General features: G+C 40.4%; 1 protein-coding gene across 19 annotated transcripts in view; it reads left to right on the forward strand.

Annotated features, from left to right (window-relative positions):
- Window positions 1-20,113, forward strand: part of FARS2 (phenylalanyl-tRNA synthetase 2, mitochondrial) — a 643,593-nt gene that overhangs the window by 134,342 nt on the left and 489,138 nt on the right. For all 19 annotated transcript variants that reach the window (XR_002787652.2, XR_002787653.2, XR_010321138.1 and 16 more), the window contains one exon: window positions 13,974-14,609. Coding sequence is in view for 10 of the 19 variants with exons in the window: in XM_003417842.4 (XP_003417890.1) it covers window positions 13,998-14,609 (612 nt within the window). In the remaining 9 variants the exon portion in view is untranslated. The remainder of the gene's footprint in view (window positions 1-13,973; window positions 14,610-20,113) is intronic.

The raw sequence follows: 20,113 nt of genomic DNA on the forward strand, positions 1-20,113 counted from the left end.
TTCTTGACTGTTGCTTCCGTGGGTGTTGATTGTAAATCAAAGTAAAATGAAATCTTTGACAACTACAATCATTTCTTCATTTATCACGATGTTGCTTATTGGTCCAGTTGTGAGGATTTTTGTTTGCTTTATGTTGAGGTGTAATCCATACTGCAGGCTGTAGTCTTTGATCCTTATCAGTAAGTGCTTCAAGGTAGACCTATCTAGATAATATGTAGCCTTGGCTGTGATTGCTGGCTTCCTTTATAATGAAAAACATGTGGTTTTTCATTATAATTGTCACCCTCAGGAGGAGGATGTCCTTTCCAGGGTCACTAGGACCAGGAAAAGGGCTTGTGCAGCTTAATCTCTAAGACTGGCCTGTTTGAGTTTTAGCTGAATGTTGGCATCTCTGACTGTTGTGGCTCAGGTGCAAGCATGCTCTGGCCTTGTCAGTTTCACTAAAACATCTTGAATACTGGTGTGGATTCTCCTGAATGCAGAGCATTCAGTTAGTACCTGTTCCTTCTACTAACATCCTCTGATGTTTTATTTTTCCAACATATTAAGGTACGTTTCCTTTCAGATTGATGTCATGTGTCAAATATGTGAGGTGAAACCACTTTATTGAGCTCAGTTACTGTTTTGCCACTTAATTACAATTCTAATAGCACTGTTAACATACCTACGTTTGACATATCAGCATTAAAAAAAATAATATTTATTGAAGGACCCAAAATCCTGGCATCATTCCTAATGCTTGGGCACCTGGGAAGTGAAATGTGGTGTGCGTCGTAGGCAGCCTAAGAGGAGGCTGGAATGGCGGTGTGGTAGGGCTCTAACGGAATCTAGATTTAATACTGGGGGCTGCTAGGGCCTGTCCAGCATGGGACTGACATGGGACTGACACAGGTACAGCATGGGATGGATTTGAAGGCAGAGGAGCAAAGAGGAGGGAACAGACCGGTGGCCAGCTGAGGTAAAATGGTGGATTTGGCACCAAGGGAAATCTAGGTTTACAGGCCCAACATCTCTTATTTGCAATTCTAAAATCTGAAGAAGCTCTGAAAACAAAATTTTTTCCCCATTAATTTGTTGTTAAAATTCATTTGGCGGCAAAATCTGAACTGCCGTGATGTGATGTGTCAAGTATTTCCTTGCTGCGTTTGGTCACACTGATCACCACTGTTTCCTGAAGTGTTGTTGCCTTTTTTGGTGACTTTTGATTTACTTACACTGTGGAAATGTAAAAAAGAGTTAGAGGCAGCTCTCTGGGCAGCAGTGAAAAGAAGAACTGGAAGTGTCTATTGTTATCAGTAGCACAGAAAATAGAGTTATTAGAAACCTGATTGTGGTGTGTCTGTGAGATGTCTTTGTAAGGAGTGCATGTGGGAACCCCACCATGTATAGCCTCAGGCAACAGAGAAGTTGTGGAAGTTTTGCTGTGACAGTGATGACCAAGAACCAGTGGGAAAAATGGAGGTCTTCCCATGTACTGCTAGAGTGGGGTGGCAGTAAAGAATTGCAAGCGTGCTGGCTTATTGATAATGATGAAGTAACTTAGAATATACCATAATTGAACCAGTTGGTTTTATTGGTTCCAACTGAACGTCGTCCAAGGTGTGTGTGAAGGTGCAGAGATTGGCTACAGAAATTTAAGAAGCTTCATGGTGTAAAATAACTGAAAACCAGTGGTGACAAAGCGCTTGCTCAACAGAAGCTAGCTGAAAATCACATTGATGAATTAGCCAAGATATTCATTGAAAATCTTAGTCCTGAATAAATTTACAGTGTTGATAAGATAATGTTGTACTAGGTTTCTAGAAAAAGATTAATGGTGACTGATGAGAAAGTGACACCTGGTTTTAAGGTTGCTAACCATATGGTGACTGTTCCTGGGTGTGCCAGGATGCAGGCATACATTCAATATAAAGCTGGCAGAGATAGGGGGGTGTGGGGAAACTCCTTCATGATATTTGGAAAGTTTGTGCAATTTACTTAATACATTCTGATTCCTATAAGAGGGCAGGAGTAACCAGAGAAATAGTTTCTGACCAGGCCAGTACTGCTTTGTATCTGAACACGAGCTCACTAAAGATAAGCTGGCCTGGAGGAAAAATTTTGTTTTTCCTAGACAGCTGTTCCACACAGCCGCCTTTTCAACTTCTTGTGGAAAGTAATACTTTTGGCATTTGATTTCTCAACAATGTGACATGTGCAATAGAGCCTTGTGAGCAAGGATTTTATGGTCTCTGAAGAACAAGTTTTTGTTAAAAAACAAAATAAACCAAAACTCAGTGCTTGCTGAAAAGTGAAGAGGACTTGAACCACTTACTGGTGAAGATCAAAGACCACAGCCTTCAGTATGGATTACACCTCCACATAAAGAAAACAAAAATCCTCACAACTGGACCAATAAGCACCATCATGATAATGGAGAAAAGACAGAAATTGTCAAGGAATTCATTTTATTTGGATCCACAATCAACACCCATGGAAGCAGCAGTCAAGAAATCAGATGATGCATTGCATTGGGCAAATCTTATGCAAAAGACCTGTTTAAAGTGTTAAAAAGCAAAGACATCACCTTGAAGACTAAGGTGCACCTTGACACAAAGCATGGTGTTTTCAGTCGCCTTACGTGCGTGTGAATAAGGAAGACCAAAGAAGAATTGATGCCTTTGAACTATGGTGTTGGTGAATAATATTGAATATACCATGGCCTGCCAAAAGAATGAACAGATCTGTCTTGGAAGAAGTACAACCAGAATGCTCCTTAGAAGTGAGGATGGTGAGACTTTGTTTCACATACTTTGGGCATGTTGTCAGGAGGGACCAATCCCTGGAGAAGGACGTCATTCTTGGTAAAGTAGAGAGTCAGAGAAAAAGAGAAAGACTGTCAGTAAGATGGATTGACACAGTGGCTGCAACAGTGGGCTCAAACATAGCAAGGTTTGTAAGGATGGTGCAGGACTGGGCAACATTTCATTCTGTTGTACACAGGATTGCTATGAATTGAAACGACTCGAAGGTATCTAATAACAACATTTGTTACTCTATATGGTTTTATAGTTAGACTCTTTTTAACTGTTATATTTATTGTCTTTGTAATATTTTATCACATGGTTGTACTATAACTTGCTTAATCATTCCCTTTTTGGGGGATGTTTATGTTCATAAATGTTTTTCTTATAAATAATGTTGTAATGATACTTTCTGGTGTATAACTTTTATCTTCCTTTTGCATTATTTTCTTGTGGTAAATCCCTAAAAAGATAATTGCCATGTCAAAGGTTATGAACAGTTTTAAGTCTCTTGTAGTGTTGAATTGCTTTCTAGAAAGGTTATAATTTTAGCATTCCTACCAGTAGCACAGAAAAACTGCCTGCTTATAGATATTTTCTTTGTATTTAACAGGGACATAAACATACTCCTGCCTTCCTCTTTTATGAGTAAAAGTTAATGGAAGTTGGCCATTTTCCTACCACTGCTTAGTGTGGAGTAAAACATGGAGACTGTGTTGACTAAGCCAAGCTTCATCTTTCTCAGTAGAAACTGTTTCAGTGGTGCACCTGGGGGTTAAGGGAAGTGCTTGATCATTTTCGTGTGGCTGTGACCATGTGTGGGTTGAGTTTGCTTACCATGTTGTTTCCTGCAAGCTAATTGTGCTTCAGAGGAATTATCAGTCCAGTAGAGTTCACGTGCTAGTTTCTCTTTACACTCAAGAATGAGAGAGGTTGAAAGGAAAGACTGCTTTCATTTGAACAACACACATTTATTGGTGCTTTACTAGTTCTGGGGTCCTGGGTGATGCAAATGGATAACGCGTTCAGTTGCTAACGGAAAGGTTGGAGTCCACCCAGAGGTGCCTCGAAATAAAGACTTGGCAGTCTGCTCCCGAAAAATCAGCTATTGAAAACGTAATGGATTACAGTCCTACTCTGACACACACGGGTCCTTGTAAGTCAGAATTAGCTCAAGGGCAACTGATTTAACTAGTTCTGGTCACTGTGCCAGATTTACGTGGTGAAGGTTTACGGTGCTTTCAGTGTGGCCTTTTAAACAACCTGTAGAATACAAGTGTAATTCATGACCTCATAGCAAAGATGCCCCAGATGCCTTTTAAAATGTTGATTCTTGAAACAGCCTTTGTAGGGAAAGGGATTTGACCACTGTGTTCACATTTTCTCTGGGAACTGGATGGGAAGGCAGCCACTGGAAGTTTCAGGTGGCTGAATCATAGTAGTAATGACAGAAATAATAATAATAGGTGTTATATGCTGAGTTCCTGTTATGTTCCTTCCAGGGGCTGTGTTAGGTCCTTTACCTTCACTGCTATTTAGTCCTCCTATTTTCAGTACAGGATATGTGTTATTTTCATTTTGGGAAAAATAAGGAAAATTAAGGTTCAGGAAGGGTAAGAAATTTCCACAGTCAGAGAGCTTACAGTAGGTGAAGTGGATTTGAAGTTAGGTCCGTTGGACTCCAGTGCTGTGACCGTTCCACTGCACCACACCGGCCCTGCGCAGTGGTTGGGGGGTCATGGTGAAAAGGGCGGAGAATGAGGCTCAGTCATGGGGCTAAAAATGATAACAAATGTCAGGCAATTACGTACATAGTTAGAGCGCTTAGCGGGGGAGATACCTGATCAGGGAGCATCTTCTTCACGATGGGCAGATATCTGGGCTTGTCTTTTTACTCACCTTGCTGGTATAGCCTTTATTATATGAGTTCATCCAGGGACTACACATCTGTCTTAGTTACCTAGTGCTGCTGTAACAAAAGTGATACAAGTTGGTGGCTTTGCAGAACAGAAATTTATTTCCTCGTGGTTCAAGCGGCTAGAAGTCTGAATTCAGGGTGTGACTTTCTGGAGAGGTCCTTCCTTGTCCGTTTTGGCTTCTAGCAGCTGCAGCAATCTTTGGTGTTCCTGGGCCTGTACACGTGTCTGCCATGGGTGTTTGCCTTCACTTGGCATCTTCCCTGTGCCTCTATTCTGTTCTCTTTATTACTCAGAATTGATTAGGTTTACGGCTCACCCTGTTTGGGTATGACCTAATTAACATAACAAAGAAAACCCTATTTCCAAATAGGATTGCATCTACAGGTATAGGGACCAGGAGTTCAATACCAATTTCTGGGGACAAAATTCAGTCCATAACAACATCCAATATATTTATCCACTTAAGATAAGTAGAAGCAATTGTATAAACTATCATTTATTGAATGCTTTTTATGTGCCAGGCACTGTTCTAAGAGTTGACATGTATTAACTCATTCAGTCCTCACAGTGACCAAGCGGGGTCCTGTGACTAGTTTGAAGGTGACAAAACTGAGGGCATACTCTTAGGAAGTAGTGGAGCCCAGAGGATTGGGTGGTAGTCACTTAACTTGGAGTGCAAAGAACATTTAACTGGAAACCAGAACATCAGGTTCTTTTTTTTCAAATAGCGTTACCGAGATATAATTCACTTGTCATACAAGTCCACCATTTAAATTGTTCAATTCAGTGGTTTTTAGTATATTCACAAGCGTATCTTCACAGTTAGTTTTAGAATGTTTTCATCACCTCAAAAAGAAACCTCTTTAGTCCCAACACCCCCCTCACCCCCCCCAAGCAACCACTAGTCTGCTGTTTCTGTAGGTTTCCCTGTTCTGGACTTTCATGTGAGTGGAATCATATAGTATGTGGTCTTTTATGACAGACTTCTTTCCCTTAGCATAATATTTTCAATGTTCATACAAATTGTATTATATATCGATACTTCATTTCTTTTTATGGCCAAATGATACTCCATTGTGTGGATATACCACATTTTGTTTGTCCACTGATTAACATTTGGGTTGTTTCTACCTTTTGGCTGTTAATAATGCTGCTGTAAATTTTTGTGTATAAGTTTCTGTGTGGGCATGTGTTTTCACTTCTCTTGGGTATATACCTAGAAGTGGAATTGCTCATTCATATGGTAACTCTGTTTGAGGAACTGTCAGACTGTTTTCCAAAGTGGCTGGTCCATTTTATATTCTCACCAGCAGTGTATGAGGGTCCCAATTTCTCCACATCCTTGCCAACACTTGTTGTTATCAGACTTTTTGATTCTAGCCATACTAGTAGTTGTGAAGTAGTAGCTCATTGTGGTTTTGATTTGCGTTTCCCTGATAATTAATAATGTTGAGGATCTTTTCATGTTTATTGACCATTTACATGTTTTGTTTGAAGAAATGGCTATTCAGATCCTTTCCCATTTTTTAATTGAGCTGTTTGTGTTTTTACTATTGAGCCGTGAGACTTCTTTGTATGTTCCAGATACAGTTAGTTCTCTTATCAGATCTGCAAATATCTTCTCCCTTTCTGTGAATTGTCTTTTCACTTTTGTAATGGTGTCCTTTGAAACACAAAAGTTTTTATTTTGATAAAGTCCAATTTATCTGTTTTTTCTTTTGTTGCATGTGCTTTTGATGTCATACCTAAGAATCTTTGCCAAACCCAGGGGTGTGAAGTTTACTCCTGTGTTTTCTGCTAAGAGATTTATAGTTTCTATTCTTATATTATTGTTATATTTACTGTATTTTTACCCAAATAACACACACCTTCTATGTTTCTTTGCCAGCTGCTCCCTCCTCCTGCAGGGTATTTTCATAAGCATGCTGTCATGGATTGAATTATGTCCCCCCAAAAATGTGTGTATCAGTATGGCTGGGCCATGATTCCTAGTATTGTGTGATTTTCCTATATGTTGTAAATCCTGCCTCTATGATGTTAATGAAGGGGGGATGGGTGGCAGTTGTGTTAGTGAGGCAGGACTCAACCTCTACAGGATTGGAGTGTGTCTTGAGGTAATCTCTTGAGATATAAAAAAGAGAAGCAAGCAGAGAGTGTGGGACCTCATATCACCAAGAAAGCAATGCCCGGAGCAGAGCGCATCCTTTGGACCCAGGGTCCCTGCTTGGAGAAGCTCCTAGTCTGGGGGAAGACCGAGGAGAAGGTCAACAGAGAGGGAAATCCTTCCCCTGCAGCTGACACCCTAATTTGGATTTTTAGCCTGCTTTGCTTTTTTTTTTCACTGTGAAGAAATAAACTTCTCTTTGTTAAAGCCACCCACTTGTGGTATTTCTATTATAGCAGCACTAGGTGACCAAGACACATGCTATGCTAACTTTTTTTTTTTTTTTTTACAGCAACATGTTAAAAAAAAAATTGCATAAAAATAAGATCGTTCTTCTATCCAGTGTGAATTAATTTTTTAAAAAGTTTATTCTAGTTTAAGTGGAAACCCTGGAGGTGTAGTGGTTAAGTGATATGGCTGCTAACCTGAAGGTTGGCAGTTCAGATCTGCCAGGCACTGCTTGGAAACTCTACGGGGCAGTTCCACTCTGTCCTATAGGGTCACTATGAGTCGGAATCGACTAGATGGCAGCAGATTTGGTTTTTGGTTTTGGTAGTTTAAGTTAAAATTTATAAATCAAGTCAGTCTCTCATATAAAAACTTATACACACTTTGGTATGTAACCCTAGCTGTTCTCCCTCTAATGTGACAGCACACTCCTCTCCACCCTGTATTCCCATGTCCATTCAGCCAGCTCCTATTACCTCTGCCTTCTTATCTCACCTCCAGACAGGAATTGCCCACACAGTCTCATGTGTCTACTTGAGCCAAGAAGCTCTCTCCTCACCAGTATCATTTTCTGTCTTATAGTCCAGACCAATCCCTGTCTGAAGAGTTGGCTTCGGGAGTGGTTCCAGTCTTGGGCTAACAGAGGGTCTGGGGGCCATGTCCTCTGGGTCCCTCATCTCAGTCAGACAATTAAGTCTGGTCTTTTTATGAGAATTTGAGGTCTGCATCCTACTGTTCTCCCATCCCACTAGGGATTCTCTGTTGTGTTCCTTGTCAGGGCAGTGATTGGTGGTAGCCAGGCACCATCTACTTCTGCTGGTCTCAGATTGATGGAGTCTCTGGTTTATGTGACCCTTTCTGTCTCTTGGACTCATAATTACCTGTGTCTTTGGTGTTTCTTCATTCTCCTTTGCTCCAGGTGGGTTGAGACCAATTGATGCATCTTAGATGGCCACTTGCTAAATTTAAGACCACAGATGCCACTCACCAAAGTGGGATGCAGAGTGTTTTCTTAATACATTTTGTTATGCCATTTGACTTAGATGTCCCTGAAACCATGGTCCCCAGGCCCCCATCCCTGTTACTCTGGCCTTCAAAGCATTTGGGTGTATTCAGGAAACTTCTTTGCTTTTGGTTTAGTCCAGTTGTGCTGACCTCCCCTGTATTGTGTGTTGTCTTTCCTTTCACCTAAAATTGTTCTTGTCTGCTATGATTAGTGAATACCCCTCTCCCTCCCTTTCCACTGTTGCAACCATCAAAGAATTTTTTCTTCTCTGTTTAAACTTTTTCTTGAGTTCTTATAATTGGTCTCATATAATATTTGTCCTTTTGCAACTGACTAATTTCTCAGCATAATGCCCTCCAGATTCCTCCATGTTATGATGTATATTTTTTTTTTTTTCCATCCTTTGAGTTTTAGTTTCTTTGTGTCTTTGAGTCTAAGGAGTGTCTCTTGTAGGCAGTATATAGGAGGATCGTGTTTTTTAAATCCATTCTGCTATTCTCTGTCTCTTTACTGGTACATTCAGTCCATTTACATTCAGTATGATTATTGATAGTTATGAGTTCAGTGCTGTCATTTTGATTTTTTTTTTTGGTAGTGTTGACATTTTCTTGGTACCACTTAATTTTCTGTAGTGAGTTGTTTTTCTTTATATATTTTCTTTTCATCTTTTTCATTGTTGTTCATTTGTATTTGCTGAGTCTTTATGTTTTTCTTTTTTGTTTTGATGTGTAGATTTGTTAGTTTCCTTTGTGGTTACCTTAAAGTTTACCTCTGTTTTGCCAATCTTTTATTTCTTGATATCACCTTAACTTCTTCTCCATATGAAAGTTCTATGAGTACACTATGTAGTCCCTCTTTTTTGTTTCAATGTTGTCATCTTTTACATATTGACGTCCTGTGTTTCCCTGTTTTCAGGTTTTAGCTTTGACTTATTTTTGTGACTTCCCTAACTGGGTTGATATCTGATTATTCTGTCCTATGTTCTAGTCTTGGGTTGTTATCTGATACTATTGATTCTTTAGTTGGGGGGCTCCCTTTCGTATTTCTTGTAATTTTGCTTTGTGCACCAATAGTTTTGAAATGTGTAATTGTGTGCACCTGAGGTGGTATTATGGCAATCAGTAATAAAATGCATGTGAAATTATTTTAAAAAGTGTAAAGCACTCTTTTCATTATGAGTATTTTTCTAATGATAACAATATTAACTTTTTGATCAGGAACACAACCACCAGCTTTACTATTTGTTTCAGAGTTTTGGTTGATCTAAAGGTGGTCCTAACATCCAGTTATAATTACCCAGAGGCTCTAAGGCACTGCAGTGAAAGAGCTCTGGTCTCAGTTGACTAAAAGTAAGGGCAGGCCAGGAAGTATAAATCATCTGGTGACAAGGAGTGTTCAGTTCAATATACATATCTCACAAGCACCAGAATGCCATAACCCTTCGCTGCAGACTTCTTTGGACTCCTCCCAGAATGTATATACAGCTTTTTTTCAATCTGTTTTCTGTGGTTTTATCTAGAAAATATCTTCTAGTGACTGCTCTCCACTGTAAGGTTGTTCCTGAATAACAGAGCACCAATTAATATACTCCTTTTCGGCTGACTCATGAAGTTCCCGAAACCACATTGATCTTCCTTGTTCCTCCTATGCATTCTGAATTCACACTTGCTCTAAATCAGCTTCCGTTTTCCTTTTCAAATTTCTGATATTTCTCCTAAGTTTTATTTTCTACAAAGAACTCTTAAATGGATTCTTCTTAATGTCATGTATAGAGCACTCCCCTGACCTGACCCTACTATCTAATATATGTAGCTTCTCAGGTTCTAAACTATAGCATCCCCCTTTGGAAAAAAAATCACATTTACTTGGGGACCATGAAGAGTGTACAGAAGGTTGTTGCTTTTTCAAGAAATCTTTAAGCTTTCCTAGAGGGATCAAAGTCGGGGTCGACTCAAAGGCAGCGAGTTTGGTTTGGTTTAGAGAGAGAGATCAGGCCCGAACGTCAAAAACTCCCTCAACTTTCTTACTTCTGCCTCAGAAGTTTTTCATATCTTTATTAATTCTCTCATTGGTATCCTCCTTTATTTACGCATATTCCATTCATATCTTCACCCATTACGATCTGACATCTGTCCTCACTCAGCCATTGAAATTGCCCTGTTGATGGTCGTCTTGTTCAATAATAGTTCTTTACTTTGGCTGAGCCCTACCTGGCCTCTTTGTGGCATTTGACCTTTCCATCCTTTTTCCTTTTACCCTCTTTCCCTTCTTCTTCCTCTTTTACCAGATATTTAGTACAGTAAAACCTATGGAAGCTGGAACCTGCCTAAGGTGGAAACCTGTCAGAGAAGGAAAAATCAAATATTTTCCACTAATAGACAGAAACAAAAAAGTGGCAAGACTCTATGGTATCAAAGGCAGAAAACTTTTGAGACCCCAAAAAACAAGGCAGTCCCACTGAGTTCTGGCTCTCACAGGTTTGACTGTAGATTCGTACCCAGTGTCAGGTATAGTGCTAGCCTCTGGGTATATAAAATATTTTTTTAGAAAGTGGGCTTAGGTGGCGTGTGCTGTACTCTCGCAGGCCACATAGTCTAACAATAAGGCAGACAAATAGATAAATAGGTATAATACAGCATATAAGCACTGTATGTAGAGTGAAATTCTAGTTCAGAGAAGGCCTTACTTTCCTTCTAGACGCTCCTACTTGGGCTTCTGTGACACTGTACTCCTCTTGTTCTCCTCTGGCTTTTTTTTTTTTTTTTGGTATTTTTTATTTTTCGTTGTGCTTTAGGTGAACGTTTACAGCTCCAATTAGTTTGTCATACAAAAATTTATACACGCATTGTTGTATGACCCTAGTTGCTATTCCTATAATGTGATAGCATACTCCTCCTTTCCACCCCAGATTTCCTGTGTCCATTCAACCAGCTCCGGTCCCTTTCTGCCTTCTCATCTCGCCTCTGGACAGGAGCTGCCCACTTAGTCTCCTGTATCTACTTGATCTAAGAAGCACACTGTTAATGAGTATCATCTTATGTCTTATAGTCTAGCCTATTCTTTGAAGATTTGGCTTTGGGAATGGTTTTAGTTCTGGGTCAATAGACAGCCAGGAGCCATGTCTTCTGGGGTTCCTCTAGTCTCAGCGAGACCATTAAGTCTGGTCTTTTTACGAAAATTTGAGTTCTGCACCCGACTTTTCACCTGCTCCATTAGGGAGGTGATTGAAGAGTTGTAATTTGAGTTTAACGGTCTTGGATCTGTTTTGATTGATAAGTGCTTCTGTTGTTCAAAGAATTCTGGACTTCGTCAAAGGAACTGGGTCCAAGGAGCTCCATTTGCTAGAGGTATGTTTATCCGAGATAGATGATTTCTTTGAGCCTTAGTTTCCTTGTCTGTAAGTGGTTAGAAAACACAGTAAAACCTCACAGGGCTGTTGACAGGATGAAATGAAAGGCCTCTTACCAATAGAAGTATCACTGTCATTGGTGGAGCTATCTTCTGGATCTCCTGTATTCTCCAGATGAAATATTTGTTGTAGAGAAATTGGACAGAGGCAGAAAAAAAAGGAACGCATTTCTCAGATGGATGCGGAAAAGCTGTCCCAGCTGTTAATCTCTACAAGAGATGATAATGGGAAGATCAATGAATCGTCTTGGGTGGAGTAAAATGAGAGTGGGGAATACATGCAGGGCCCAACAGGTAGATAAAAGGTTTGAAAACGAGGACAAGAAGATTAAACTTTCTTTGTTAAGCTGGGGGTTGGGGGAGGGGAGCAGAACTACAAAAGAGTAGGGGACTCTGTGGGAACAGAACCTACAAGTTTCCAGATGCTGGAACCTGGGGAGGAAAGAGTAGTCAGCCCGTCCTGAACAACTGCATCAAAGCACCTCTCCCAGAACAATTCTGAACTTGGTATAACAACTTATGACTTTGGAAAGAAGCAGTGCTTTCTCATGTCTCGCCAAGGGTGCTGCCGAGCTGGGTAGCTAACAGCCTTACCATAAGATTTTGTGCTCAGACTTTGAAGGTTGCATATGCATATTTAAAATTCATACCTACTACAGTGACAAGCCACTGAACAATGTTGATGGGAAGACCTATTTCAGTTGAAGCTCAGCCAAAAACACTTTTCGGAACATCTCTGACAATATAGCACCATAAGCGAATAAATTCAGAGAGTTTTTAGGTATCTTTGAAAACGCCTTACATTACAACAGTGTCAGACAAAGCTGCTATGCACAAACTTCTGAGAAGCAGTCCTGCACACAGAACATACTTTGACATGGAGATAGTCTTGGTTCTGTTTCTGAGTCACATGAATCCTAGTTATGTGTTTGGTGGTCACCTGGAACTGTAGAATTCCCTCCTAATGCAGATTATATACATACATTTATATATATAAATAAAAAAATGTATTTATTATATATATATTTTTATGTTTATCCAAGATAGGTGATTTCTTTGAGCATTAGTTATATATATATATATATATATATATATATATATATATTTGCTGTGATTGCGTGGCCCTTGAAGTATAATAACTACATACTTGTTTGCTATAAAGCAGCGTGGTAGATAAAGACTTTATGTTTTAGAAGATGGATTTGGGTGATTTCAGTTCATAGTAAATTACTTACGGACATATATGGTCTTGCCATCTAATGGCTTTCATTACTGAGATTCTTGAGTGAGCTGAAACCTGGCTTCTTGGGTAGAAAGAACACCGTGTCCCTTGCTCCAGAATCTTCCGTTGTGTCTTAGCCTTCTCACTTCTTTAGATTTGGTAAGCAATCCCTGTACTCTGGGGTTCTATCACCTCATCTGTGACATGAAGGGCCTGTGCTAGATGACTTCCGAGGCCACTTTCAGCTCTGAAATGTGATGATCTTATTAAATCCTAGGGTTTTTATTTATTTATTAAAAATATTTGGATCAGTACTCTGTCCCCGGAGTCCCGGGGTTGTGGGAATGGTTAAGTGCTTGGCTGTTAACTGAAAGATTGGAGATTTATTCTGGGTGCAGAGAGAAATCTGCTTTTCACAAAACAAAGACATAACTGATGGGATGCTGTAATGGTATGAAGGTGAAATGATACAACCAGATGTGAGGATAGAAAAGATTTGAGTTATAAAAATGATTTCAGCTCTCCATTGGGATGGTCTGTTGCTTTGGGTAATATTTCTGTAAGTGTAGTTTTGAAAGTTATTACATAAAAATAATCACCACCAAAACTGGTGTGTTTTGTTAAAAATGTTAGGGGGGAAAAAAAAACAGTACTGTTAGTGTCATTTTGTCACACAGTAAAATAATGCAGAAGCTGTGTTCTGTCAGAGGTCAGCAGAACTCTGCAGTTACAAGGATAGAAGGTAGACGTAGGCAGCTTGGGAGAATTTTGTTTTTTCCACTAGATTTTAGAGGCGTACGTGAAATTGTGTGCTTCCTTTAATGAGACCCTTACTAGGCCTTACAAGGCCTGTGTTTTAGGCAATACCTCTAAATTTTTCTTTATTTTGGTTCTAGAAATAATGGAAAATAAAAGGAAGTTGCCACATTTAAACTTTTGTCTCATGTGAGGACTTCAGAATGTGACATAATTTCCTACAAGGACAAGTATCTAAGTGGCAAGGGAGGGGACAGTTAGGGCTGAGCGGGGATCTAAAAGTGATTTTCAAGATTCTTTCGATTTCCTGCAACTATCATGATGCACTGTCAGCAGGTTTCTTTAATTGGATCCCTGTGGTGTAGAGGTGGTGGTGTTGGGGAACCCTAGACGTCAGGGGAACAGTGGAGAGGGTGGAAGGCATGAAGGACAGATTCGCACATTCCCATAATGTGACACTTGTGCTTTCTGTGTGTGCTCTTTCCAGAATCTGTGAGAAGAAGCTCCCACGATGGCTTGTTCAGGTCTCCGGAGGGTGGCCCACGCGAGTACGTACCTGATGAGAATGGTCGGCACCGCCTCCAGATGCCGTCAGCGCTGGGCCTCGGGCACAAGGCCTGATGCTTCTGAGTGCACTGCCCGGGGAGCTGCAGGTGGCGTGGTGGAGCTGCTGGGCCAAGCCTACCCACGGGATGACCACACCAACCTCACCAGGAAAGTCCTCTCCAAGGTCGGTAGGAATCTGCACAACCAGCGGCATCACCCGCTGTGGCTGATCAAGGAGAGGGTGAAGGAGCACTTCTACAAACAGTACATGGGCCGCTTTGGGACCCCGCTGTTCTCTGTCTACGACAACCTTCCTCCAGTGGTCACAACCTGGCAGAACTTTGACAGCCTGCTTATTGCTGCCGACCACCCCAGCAGGAAGAAGGGGGACAACTACTACCTGAACCGGACGCACATGCTGCGGGCACACACGTCGGCGCACCAGTGGGACCTGGTGCACTCGGGGCTGGATTCCTTTCTGGTGGTGGGCGACGTATACCGGCGCGACCAGATCGATGCCCAGCACTACCCTGTGTTCCACCAGCTGGAGGCTGTCCGGCTCTTCTCCAGGCACGAGGTGAGTCTGGGGACTCTTCTGTCGCTGAAGAACATCGTGGATAATTCTTGGTGAGGTCACTAAGGTTTGTCTTAAGAAAGCTGGTATAGTCAGTCACCTTTGGTCTTACTTTGCTTTAGTATCATTTGTACTTAATGAAGTCCTTCATACAGGCCAACCCTTGATAGTTTTTCGTTGATTTTTTGGGTTAGTAACTGCAGAGGTTAGTAGGCCTTTGTTTTCGCTTGTTTGTCCTTTTCTGTTCTCTCAATACTGACCTGCCTTTCTCTGGATTACTTTTTCTGAATGGCTCAGATTCACCTTTAGCCCAACATGACTGAAGATATAACACTGAAGCCTGCGTTCAGGTTACCCCAAACCTCAGGTAGTATAGGAGTCTTTGGGTGGCACAAATGGTTAAGCTCTTAGCTACTAACTGAAAAGTTGGAGGTTCAAGTCCATCCAGAGCTACCTCAAAAGAAAGGCCTGGCGATCTGCTTCTGAAAGGTCATAGCCTTGAAAATCCTATGGAGCACTGTTCTCCCCTGACACATGTGGGTTGCCATGATTTGGAATTGACCACAACTGTTTTATTTTGGCAGGTAGCATAAGTTAATCATGTTGTCAGGCTGTTAGAGATGAAAGAATTTCTCGTAGAGCGGAAGGGGACTGGTGATTGTAAACCGTGTCCTTGTTCCCATGCCCTTTCCTTGTCCTATCCTGCTTTGCATGATGCATGGGGATGTCTTAACCACTGCCATTCTTAATGTATAAATTTGGGTGAATAGAGCCTTTTTGGCCAGGAAATCTGATCTTCTGGCCATTCTCAAAATGTTATCCTAAGATTTTGGGGTATTTTGGGGGCAAATAATGAAAATCCCTGAAAGCTTTAGTCTGTTTCCTGAAAACCTGTAATACCACTTGTCCTTCATTCCTATACCTTTAAACTCTCTCCATTTTAATGTTAAAAATAAACAGAATTACACTAAGCACAGGAGATGCTAACTTGTCCTTTACTACTTATCCTCCCCCATGGTCAGGCATGAACATGCTTGCTGGAACAGGAAGCAGAATAACCATCACCGAACCCCCTCCTGCAAACACTAGCTTAATGGATTGTTAATATGAAAACAAATAGGCTAATAAGTAACCATGGCTTTGCTTTATTAAACAAGTCATGTAGTGAGAGACAGCTGAACGAGACGGTCTTCCCATCCGCTTTTGTTCCTTCCATGTGCCCCAGGGCCTGCCATGATCCTACAAATCTATTATAACACAACCGTGCGCGCGGTAGCCTTATACAAAGGGGCCGTCCAAGCTTGACCTCAAAGGAGCTTAGGTGAGCGTTCTTACTACTTGGAATAACTGGCTACATTCTAATTTAGGAATGCTAACTATTCACAGGAATATGGATTCATTAGGAAACTGGAAGAAAATGGACAAAAACAGGTCAAAGTCTGGAAAATACGACCAATGCTAGAATGCTGCTTATAATTAACGTGCACAGGGAGCCGTAATACTGGTGATACGGAGTCCAGGTCATGGTAGCTGACAGGTGCTCAGCCCAGCTTACCTCATTAGAGAAATAAAAAAGGAAAGCACTCACTAATTTGTAAGCCTGAATGTCATGGAAGTGGTAATGAAAGCTGCCTGACTCACCCTAGCATTTTAATGGGGAAAAGTCAAGGCTGCCACAGACGTCGAATAGTAGAGAGTGGAGTGGAGGAGCAGTCCTTGTCTTGTTACAGTTTGTTGTGGGTTCAGTGCGGCTTGGCTGGTAACAGGCATGGCTCCTCTAGTCTGATAATATTACTGTGTATTCTGCCTTACAGTGAAAAAAGAAAAAAATTATACACACGCATGTACACATACACATAGATACGTATGTATATAATCTCCTTTAGTTTTGTAATATGCTTTATGTTCATTGTTGCACTTGCTCCTCTTAACAAAGACCTCTTCAGGTGGATTATTCCACTTCACCCAGGAGGACTCTGAGGTTGGTAACTTCTCCACTTTGCCCAGCCAGTCAGTGGCAGAGCTGAAACATGAGCAGAGGTCTTCTGAGTCCGTTGCGCATTCTACTGTATTGTGTTGATTTTCCAAGTCCCAGAGGGACCTGCTGTAGTTTCAACAGTGGTGTCAGAGGTGAGGGGACTGGTGTGCTGGGAATTCTTGGCCTTAACTAAAGTGTTAGTACTACGTCTGACCTAATCTAAATGCTTTTTAAAAAAAAAATTTTTTTTTATTCTATTTTGATGAGGGTTTACAGTGCAAATTAATTTCTCATTTAACAATTAATGCACATATTGTTTTGTGACATTGGTTGCCACCCCCACGACATGTCAGCACTCTCCCCTTCTTGACCTTGGGTTCCGTGTTACCAGCTTTCCTGTCCCCTCCTGCCTTCTCGTCCTTGCTCCTGGGCTGGTGTGTGTCCCTTTAGTCTCATTTTGTTTTATGGGCCTGTCTAAACTTTGGCTGAAGGGTGAACCTCAGGAGTGACTTCATTACTGAGCTGTAGGTCTTTGTCAGACCATTAAGTCTGGTCTTTTTTTTTTTTTTGTGTGAGTTAGAATTTTGTTCTACATTTTTCTCCAGCTCTGTCTGGGACTCTCTATCATGATCCCTTAAACTCTTTATTTTTTCTTCAGTTTTTTCCTCTCTGAATAGGATTTTTAAAACAATTATAATAATACTTAAAAAGGAGCCCTGGTGGCACAGTGGTTAAGCACTAGGCTGCCAGGCAAAAGGTTGGCGGCTCCATGAGAGAAAGACCTGGCCATCTGCTCCCATGAAAATCTCAACGTAGGAAACCCTCTTGGGTAGTTTTGCTTTGTCCTGTAGTGTTAGTATGAGCTGAAATTGACTAGAGCCAAACAACAACAACAATATGTAATTTAAAATTTGTTATTTTTTAAAGTTTTCCTGTCATTTAATAATCCTTCTAATCTTTAGTCATCGTAAGGTATATTTCGGAAACCCTGGTGGTGTAGTGGTTAAGTGCTACGGCTGCTAACCAAAGGGTCGGCAGTTCGAATCCACCAGGCGCTCCTTGGAAACTCTGTGGGGCAGTTCTACTCTGTCCTATAGGGTCGCTATGAGTCAGAATCTACTCAGTGGCACTGGGTTTTTTTTTTAAGGTATATTTCAGCAAGAAGAAAAGTGGATGTACAAGTAAGGGGTACAAAAAACAATGATGACCCTAGAAATGGAGGAAATATGACAATAAATAAATTCACTATTAATCGCTATAAAACTTCTTGGTGTTTTTTAAAAAGATAAAATAAAAATGAAAACTCTAACCGACAATAACAAATTGAGAGGGAGAAATCAATAGGTATTTAAAGCCTGCTAAGGTTCTTATCATATTTAGGGAAAGGACAGAAATTCTGAGAAGCTTTGTTGAAAAACAAATCAGATTGCAGTGCAGTCTATACATTACAAACTGATAAGGGGGGAAGGGAGTATCTTAGTCATGTAGTGCTGCCATAACAGAAATACCACAAGTGGATGGCTTTAACAAAGGGAAATTTATTTCCTCACAGTCTAGTAGGTTAAAAGTCCAAATTCAAGGCATCAGCTCCAGGGGAAGGGTTCCTTTCTCTGTCGGCTCTGGAGGAAGGCCTTTGTCCTCGATCTGCTCCTGGTCGAACAGCTTCTCAGGCACAGGGACCCCATGTCCTAAGGACACGCTCTGCTCCTGGTGCTGCTTTCTTTGTGGTATGAGGTCCCCAACTCTCTGCTTGCTTCCCTTTCCTTTTATCTCTTGAGAGATAAAAGGTGGTACAGGCTGCACCCCAGGGGAAACTCCCTTTACCTTGAATCAGGGAGGTGTTACAATCCTCTAAGCATAAAATTACAATTACAAAATGGTGGACAACCACACAGGGCCTAAACAAGTTGATACATACAGTTTTGGGGGGCATAATTCAATCCGTGACAGGGAGAATGAAGAAAATGATCTCAGTTTAACAGAAAGAAAACTATGGTGAATGGAAACCCAAAATGAAAGTGTAATCCAAATGTATTGGTATTCACAATTTTAAATGGGTTAAACTCACCAAATAAAGACACAGCTTATCAGGTTGACCATTTTTCAATTAGATAACCTGATACAAAACCACACCAGAGGTTGCAAATAAAGTCATTAAAAATGTTTAGCAAGGAAGGCTCAGGAAGCAATATTAATATTAGCTAAAATAGAATTTGTGGCAGAAATGATACATAGAAATAAAGAGGGACAAATATCAACCAATAAGCTTTATGAATTATGAATTTTTATGTTCCCAACATTATAGCTTTAATCTATAATGCAAAAGTGAAGAATTAAAAGATAAATTTGATAAGTCTATAGTCATGATAGAAGATTTTAAGTTACTTCTTTTTTGCCTCTGTCAAAAACCAATGGATTAAAAAATGGAAAAAAAACCCAATAGATTAAGCAGTCAATCTGAATAAAACAATAAGCTTGATTTATATTTATTTTTAAAATACAGTATATATAAAATTTACAGTAAATGTATATATTTAGGAAACCCTGGTGGTGTAGTGGTTAAGTGCTATGGCTGCTAACCAAAGGGTTGGCAGTTCGAATCTGCTAGGTGCTCCTTGGAAACTCTTTGGGGCAGTTCTATTCTGTTCTGTAGGGTCACGATGACCTGGAATTGACTCGATGGCACTGGATCTGGGTTACATATATTTGTATGTATGTTTCTGTATTTGTATACACACACATATATCTGTCTGCCAGTGGAAATGCTTATATGTATATAAATGGAATATATATATTCTAATGCCCAAAAGTTGGAGGCATACATTCTTTTAAGATAAATTGTCCCTGTACTGGTTCACAGTTGAAGTCTAAATAAATGTCAAAAATTCAATACCACAAATAGAACAATGCCTAACTACAATGCAGCTTATGTAGAAAGCAGTAAGAAAAGGGTAATAAAAACTTTCCATATTCTTGGAAATTTGAAAATGCACAGCTATAGATTCACAGGTTAAAGAGAAAAATTACAATAAATTGCAAGTTGCGTATAACTGAGCAGCAATGAAAATACTTCAAAACTGCTGAGATGTAGGGAAAAAGAGTTACTTTGTTATGGAGAAACTTGGTAGACCCAACTTAAGTCATATGACCAAAGTTAACATTAAAAAACACAAACTGATGGGATGTAACTAAAGCAGTACTTGTGGTACATTTATGTTTTAACTTATTTATTAAAATAACAACAAAAACCTTGAAAATCAATGAGTTTAGTGTTCAATTTAATAAGTTAAAAGGTAGACAGGAGGCAGGTGTAAAGATTTTGAGTCTCCCTAAATTCCATTAAAGAGCAAAACCAAACACCACAGACAATGTTTGTAGCATCACCAGGTGACAGGGTTTCTTTAAGGTCCTTGCAGTGGGTGGGCACTAATAGCCGATACCTATAAGGTCAGCATTGTGTCATAAACTGAGGAAATGGAGGGAACAGAGGAGCTGGGAAAAGGAGAGCTTCCTAGGAGTCTCTCAGAGA

The sequence above is a fragment of the Loxodonta africana genome, chromosome 1, assembly GCF_030014295.1.
Source record: "Loxodonta africana isolate mLoxAfr1 chromosome 1, mLoxAfr1.hap2, whole genome shotgun sequence".
In the NCBI taxonomy this organism is placed as follows: Eukaryota; Metazoa; Chordata; class Mammalia; order Proboscidea; family Elephantidae; genus Loxodonta; species Loxodonta africana.